This window comes from Chaetura pelagica, unplaced genomic scaffold (assembly GCF_000747805.2).
Source record: "Chaetura pelagica isolate M959 unplaced genomic scaffold, ChaPel_1.0 scaffold405, whole genome shotgun sequence".
Classification (NCBI taxonomy): domain Eukaryota; kingdom Metazoa; phylum Chordata; class Aves; order Apodiformes; family Apodidae; genus Chaetura; species Chaetura pelagica.
This window is the reverse complement of record NW_009953489.1, coordinates 3,307,537-3,314,896: the sequence shown is the minus strand read 5'-3', so window position 1 is coordinate 3,314,896 and position 7,360 is coordinate 3,307,537. Positions and strand designations below refer to the sequence as shown.

Genomic DNA, 7,360 nt, shown 5'->3' with positions numbered 1-7,360 from the left:
TGTGGAAATAGGTTAATAGGAAATAAGTTTGGTTTGGTTTTTGTGTGTGTTTTTCCTTTTTTTTTTTTTTTTTTTAATGAAGCTGGGAGCTTAAGGGTGTTAATTGCATTTCTTCAGCATGATTAGATATTCTAATTTCTGTCTTTTTAATCCTTAGCTGCTTATTACAAGGAAAAATGTATTAAATTTATGTTTGTCCTAGTGAGTGTGTCAGAGGCTACTTTAGAAATGGGGCTTGAAGAGCTGCCCAACTGCTGTAGCTTTTTGTTGGGGCTGCTGTTTGCCTTGTATCTGCCAGGGATAGTTTTGATCCCAACAAATGATGCTGCAGGTGAAACCTTCAGCCCAGATGGGACTGTGTGGAAGTGGTGAACTCTTCTCAGGTGCTGTCTGCCATTTTCTGGATTACTTTTTTCACTATTCCACAAATCAGGACTTCATTCTGTTGGGGGCTTCTACTATAATACAAAGAACAGCTCCTCTTCTTCATCCTGCTTTTGCAAACTCCTCATGATTTGTGTTTGCCAAGAGCTTTTACCCTGCAGTGAGGGCAGAATGATTGATGTCTCAGGGTTATTGCTGTATGGTATGCTTCTGGAAGAAGTAAAATAAGCTCCCTTCTCTGTGAGCTGCCCCAAGTCCCTCAGCTCTGTGTGTTTCATGCCAAGCCAGAACTAGTACAAGCTATCTTGGGCTAGTGTGTGAGTTCAGGCATCATGCTAACACAGTTCTTCTGTGCTTTAAATAAGAGTTGGTCCGTGTTCCACCATCTAAGATCATGGACAAGCTTCCTTCACATCCGCCCATTATGTACCATGTGGACATAGCCAACATTGTTTTTGTTGTAAAACTGAAAAGCTGAGCTGTGCATGGTGGGAGTTCTTTAAAAAGGGCAGTTATGCCAAAGGAAACACAGGGAGCAGATTTTTTTTGCAGTGTTCTCCACTCCCACCAGTTCCACTTTATGATGAAAGTTTCCCCTAAAACTGTTGTTTCTCTCTTGCCACAAAGTTCGTTGCAGAAATATTCAGGCAAGGTTAGTGGAGAACGGAGTCACACTGAGCTATCATCAGTGGTTCTTTGTGGGTCTTTACAGTAGATGGTTAATTAGGAGTGTGTGTGAAAGAGAGTGTGACCTTCAGGGCAGAAAGGCAGGAAGAGTTTCGGAAGTGAAGATAATTACCTGAACTGGCTTATGGTTGTGCTAGAAAATAGCTGAAAACCACAAATGCTGAGTACTCGGTCTTAATGGCAGTAGTGACTGATTTACCCCTTAAATTGATGCTGAGGACTGACTCTTGTGATTGCCTGGCACAGGAAGTCTGAGTGTCAATAATTTACAGTTGATGTTACCACTGTAATTACATGGAACTTCTAGAGGGTAGATGCATAATGAGAAATATTTTTCTCTTCCTTTCTTGTAGGATGGAAGACAGACCAGTCTGAAAAACTGTTCCGTTGTGGACTTTGCTGTTGTCTGCTAGAATGTTCCTTATGAATGCGTCTCCTTTGGTAGCTCTTCAGACAAAATGGGAATCCTTTGGACCAGCAAGGAATTGTAGATACCCTGTTTGCTTCTCCGAGTCTGAAGGGGACGTCACTAGAACCTCTGTAAGTGCGAAAGTTCAGATGATCATAAACAACCTGCAAAGCCAAGAGTGTCCCCTGGGTATGAACAATGAGTATGATTGTATTATGCAGAAGAAACAAAAGGGAGAAAAGGGCACTAGTAACAGAGTCAATTCTAGTGCCACGTTGCTACGGAAGCATCCTCAGTACACCAAGTGCAGTTGCCCTGCTGATTCAGATGACACTGAAGTGGAAGAGAACGTGGGGTTTGGGACTCTCTTGCTTGATTCTGATAGCGATGATTCTGTTGACCGGGGGATAGAGGAGGCCATTCAAGAGTACTTGAAAGCAAAAAGCAAAAGAGAGCAAAGGAATGCGGAGCGATCTGAAAACCTAAGTAGAGACAAAAGGTTTAAGAGGGAATTCTCCCAGAACAAAATGGCTGGTAACCTTCTGCCTGTCAAATTTAAAGCTGAGATGCTCTCTGAAGAGTACCTGTCTGACCACCTGGGAATTGGCAAAAGGCTGCAACCTGCATCCCCTCAGAGCATCAGTAGTGATGACTCTTTTGAACAGAGCATACAAGCTGAAATAGTGCAGTTCTTGAATGAGAAGAAGCAGCAAGAAATCAGTAAATGTGTGATTGGGGAGGATAAAAAAGATTCTCCTGTGAGAACGGTCCTAAAATGCAACAAGGAAACACCAAACCCACCAGACTGTGGTGCCCTGAGGCAAGGGTGTAACGCGCTCCTCTTGAGCAAGCTGCAGAAAACAAGCACGCAGTCCAAATGTCTGCAGCCTAAAATCCGAGAAGAACCCAGTGATTTCAGCCAGGTGGACCAAGCCTATCTAGAAATGGCCACTGTCAGCCAGCCCTGGATAGTGGAGCAAAGTGAAGAAAGTGGAGCTAATTCCTGGGAGACGAGGGGAGCGCTTAGGAACGAGAGCGCGCACACGTCTGACTCCAGTAGTGATGATGGCATCGAAGAAGCCATTCAGCTTTATCAGCTGGAGAAAATCAGGAAAGAGGCAGCTCATGGAACAAACTGTGTCCCTTTGCAGAGGGAGCAATTTGATGCAAAGGGTATGGCAGACATTTCTGCAAGCCTGACTATTAGCTCCACAAAAAGTGCCTCACCAGAAATCCATAAAAGCCCCGTAGGCAGCAAGAGAAAAGGAACTAATTCCAAGTCAACAGAATTAGAAAGCACCAGCAATGAATTTAACAAGCTGTTTAAACCACTGAAAAAAGCCAGACATTTTGCACCTCCAGAAAACAAGATTGCTGCTTGTGAGCTCACGTTGCAGGCCTCTTGCAGAGCAGACTCCTCTGCAGAACTCATGTGTGCAGAAGCTATCCTTGATATTTCCAAAACAATTATGCCATCCCAAATGGGAAGTGACAACAAATCACTCGCTGCAGACTCATTCTTTTCTCCCCAGCTTCTCTCCTCGCCCCACTGTGAAAGTGACAGCAGCCTTGTGGACAGTGATGATAGTATAGAGCAAGAAATCAGGGCTTTTTTGGCTCTGAAAGCACAGTCCAAAAGCCTTGGATCAAAGCCTTCCAGCCTGTCACACTCAATCCAGACGCCTTTGCCTTCTGATCGAAACAGCCTCACAGGCACCCTTGAGCCTTCTCTTCCCAAAACACTGCAACTATCACTGTGTCCTAAGAGGAGACTTAAAAGGGAAGACAGAATGGCAAAACAAGGTGCATCAAAACTACCTGAACAGTTGGAGACAGGACTTTTCCAGCCAGGTAACTACTCAAAATTCCCTGTGCTCCAAGAGGCATGTGCCTTGAGCAGCCCTGCAGAACTCAGTGGTGCTCAAAGGCAGCAGCAGCCAATGTCTTCCGAATTACCTGGGTCTGTTGGCAGATGTGTGGCCATCTCTGTAAACCCTTTTATGCAGGTTCAGAGCAGCACAAGAAAGCTCATGAAAAATCCCACCCCGACTCAAGAGAGGGATGGTTCGGATGATGAGAGCAGTTCTCTGGACAGTGATGAGGACCTTGATAGTGCCATCAAGGACCTTTTACGGTCTAAAAGAAAATTAAAGAAGAAATCCAAGGACCAGAAGTCTCAGTGCAAGAAGAGAGTCAGGTTCAGCGAGGCAGAAACTCCGCTGCTTGATGAATTCAGTAGCTTCCAACAGAATGAGTGCAAGTGTAAAAATCCCGTGCTACTGAAAAGCTGCCTCTCAAAACCTAGAAAAGCTGTGAAAGAAAATGCAATGAGAAACCCTTCAGAGAGCATAAATGTCAAACTTTCCAATGAAAAACCAGAAGCCACAAAGAACCTGGAGTCTGAGTTGCAGCTTAAAAAAGGATATAAACCTAAGCCTGTTTCAAACCAGAGTAACCTGCGGGTGGCTAAAAATAGACAATGTTCTTTCAGAGCTGCATCAGATGCTGATGACAGCAGTTCAGTGGACAGTGATGACAGTATTGAACAAGAAATTAGGAGGTTTTTGGCAGAAAAGGCTAAAGACTCTGCAAGCAGTTCAGAGGTGCAAAAAGATGAGGCAGCTCTGGACCTGTTGAGAGTGACCAAACCAATGGCTAATAAAGGAAAAGCCAAGCAACAGCCAGTTGAAAGTGAGATTGAGCTCATGTTGGGTCAGAGTAAAAGGACTGAGGTGTCTCAGCAAACTGAGGAGTTGAAGAACTCTCAGAGAACAGAAGGGAAAAGTGCAATGTTACCTGGCAGTGGGAAATCTGTTTCCTCTGCAGAGAATGTTAATTGTCAGACTACTGGTCAGTCAAAAGCCAAGCAAGGACTGGTGGGGGTTAAAGGTGTTGCTGGTGGTGAGTTGTCTGGAAACACAACAGGTAAAAAGGGTGTCCCAAACGCACCTAAAGCCAGCAAAAAGGAAGGTTGTAAAGTGCGGAAAGTAATTAATGCAAAGTCCAGATCTAAAAGGAAGAACACCTTTCACCTAAAAATTTCAAGTAAATTTATTGCAGGTCTAAAATACACTCGGGACAGGAAGAAATCCATGCTTATGAACAAAAGGCAGAAAGCAGAGCTTCTGCTGGCCCAGAGCAGTGCGTTAGGAACAGAGGTGGCTCCCCAGGACACAGGTGTGGCTAGCCAGGGAAGAGGAGCCCCTGTGCCAAAAGGTGAATTTAGTGGGGAGTGCACAACAGCAATAAAAGAATCCAGTTCCCCTCAGCAGCTCGCTGTGGAAGTGTCAAGTCCCCATGTAGCAGAAACCTGTGCAAGACTGGAGCCTGCTCCTCTGTGCATTGAAGAGGAAGCAGAGGGATGTGGAAAGGCTGATATCTCAGGAGCACAGTCAGACTCCCACCCAAGTCTCCCCTTGCAGGAGCAGAGCGTGGCAGCAATAAAAGTAGATGAGGTTTGCAGAGGGACACTGAAAGCTGAGAACACACAAATGTGGATTGAGGAAGGAGATATCCACAAAGGCAGCTGGGCAGGTTCAAACTCAGATCCCCCACACCCTGAGCACGGTGTGGCAAAGGTGGTAAAAGCAGATAAAGTTAGCAGAGACACATCTCAGCAGGGCCTACAAGCATGTGCTGAGGGAGAGGACAACCAGCAGGACAAGAGGCCAGATCCAAGGTTAGGCTGCCCACTGCAGGAACTAAATGTGGCAGCTGGAGCAGTGGATATAACTAGTGGAGGAGCATTTACAAATAACAGTGTGCCAGTGTGCATAAAGAAGGAAAAAGTCACCTGCCAGGACATTGACAGGCAGGAAGAAATTCAGGTATCCAGCCCCAGTTTGGAAGGAAAAATACCTGTCCTGCAGAATAGGGAAACTGCTTGTGAAGTGGACCAAGGGCAGGAAGTTTCAGTCAAAAACTGTGCAAAATTTACTGACGTACCTGCAGGGGTCTGCCCAGATTGAAAAGAAAAGTTTCAAATATGTAAGTACACTTTTTTCTTTACAGTAACAGTCTTTGTAGGAAATGCCTATCATTAAAATTACCTTGCTAAAACTTGAGACATGAAAGGAGAGACAGTGGGAAATGCTGATAACCTATATATCAGATACACACTAATGTGAAAAATGCTTCTATTTAACAGGGATATCATGGCTAAACATATATAGTTGTTTTTTGTAGAATTTTGTAAATTATTTAAAGTGCTCTAAGGAAATATTTTTTTATAATGATTTTTAGGGCTCACAATTACTACAGGGTGTTGTAGTTACTGTAGATAAGATACTGGTTAATCACTCTTTAAATTATGAGGCCTCTAATCACATATCAAAAGGAAACCTGTTTGTACTCAGAATATATTTGGCAATCTGTTAAGAGATCCTAGGAAAATGCAGCATTTGAAAGCAGTGCTGTGCTTTTGAAGCAGATTATCTGGCACCTGTTCATGTTCAAGGTGCCTTAGGACAATCCTATGTAGTGGTTTTATGCTGGGGTCTCAGTTCTCCCACCCCAAGGATGGTTGGGCAAGTTCAGTGAGCAGAACTCCAGCAAAGTCAGCACAGCTCTGGGTGTGGAAATCCATCCTTGAAGATACAAATGCAAATTCAGGTAAATGAAGTGGATCAGTCTGTTTGCACGTCTGTGATCTTGGCAGCTGCTGGAAGTACCATTTGAATCCCAGAAACCTTCTGCTGGCAGATGATGCAATTGGAGAAAAGTGAAGGAACGTGTCCATTCAGGCAATGTGATTTCTGTGGATTTCACTAGATTTATGTACTGTTGGACCTGCAAGGCTGAAACAGTCCCTTCTTACTCTCAAGTCTGATTTTGATGCCCTGCAGTCACCCAGAGATGGGGTTTGGTTTTCTGAATGAACTTTCTTCAGCTGAGTGCCCTTACTTCCCTTTTTCAGAAGTGGTTTCTAAAATGTTACATTTTTGTGAACTTTTATTTTCATTTACAGTTTCTGTGCAATAGAGCAAAGCTAGGTTTGCTGTAGGAAGTCCCTGATGTAAATGCCAAGGATATTTTCAGTACTGTTCTTTCATACTGGTAGTGTTTTATCTGCCTCCGTTTCCAGCAGCCAGAATAAAGCAATTTTTCACTACTATCTTTTTATTTGTACTAACTTTAAATGGGATTGAAGTAGCATGTTCTTACCACAAAAAAAAAAAAAAAGTGCCCCCATGCTGGATTCACTAAAAAAATCCAAGAAGTGTGAATTTAAGCTGTTGGCTGGTTCTTTTCATTTGTGTGTGGTGAAGTCCTTTGAGTAGTTTGTTCTTACATCTTGTCCCTGTGGATTGATCTGATACTCTCTTTATGTAGTCTTCTACAGAACTTCTCTCAGCCAAACCACCACTCAGTATCCCTTGGTTCCTCACTCACTTCCAACAGTGTTCCAGGAGGCTGGCCTTAAAAGTTGCAAAATGGAGCAAAACCAGTCAAGAACAAATCCAGTATCACATCCTGCCCCGGGTGTTTGCAGGAGGTTGGCAGCCTGCAGCGTGTGGTAGACTAGAAGGAGTAACTGTGGCATGTAGAGAAATAAACAACATCCCTTGTGTGTTTATACTGTTGTGCAGTTACATTTTAAACATGTTTATAGTGGTCACTTGACATTTCGTACTGTCCAGCCACCTTTTTATAGTCCTTGGGTTGGTTGGTTTGTTTAAGAGATCAGTATGCTAGATCATCTCATTTTTGTGGTAGGTTACCTTGGAAGAGTGTTTTCTTACTTAGCTGACCTGCCTCCACGGGCACCTAGTTTTGTCTGCCTTGGTTCAGTTGCAGGATTTGAGCCTTTTGTTTGGAGTAGGTAAATAGGCTGGTTCTTTAAAATAGAAGTTTTCAGAGTACCTTGCTTTAAAAGGAGTA

The 7,360-nt window shown here is 43.8% G+C and overlaps 1 protein-coding gene across 1 annotated transcript; it reads left to right on the top strand.

Moving 5' to 3' along the window:
* The first annotated feature begins 1,485 nt into the window (after window positions 1-1,485).
* PPP1R26 (protein phosphatase 1, regulatory subunit 26) lies at window positions 1,486-5,448 on the top strand. Its single transcript, XM_009998849.1, has one exon. The coding sequence runs from the start codon at window positions 1,486-1,488 to the stop codon at window positions 5,446-5,448; it is 3,963 nt and encodes a 1,320-aa protein (XP_009997151.1).
* The last annotated feature ends 1,912 nt before the right edge of the window (window positions 5,449-7,360 follow it).

Coding starts and splice junctions, on each gene's coding strand:
- PPP1R26 (XM_009998849.1), top strand. CDS start 1,486: ATGTTCCTTATGAATGCGTCTCCTTTGGTAGCTCTTCAGACAAAATGG.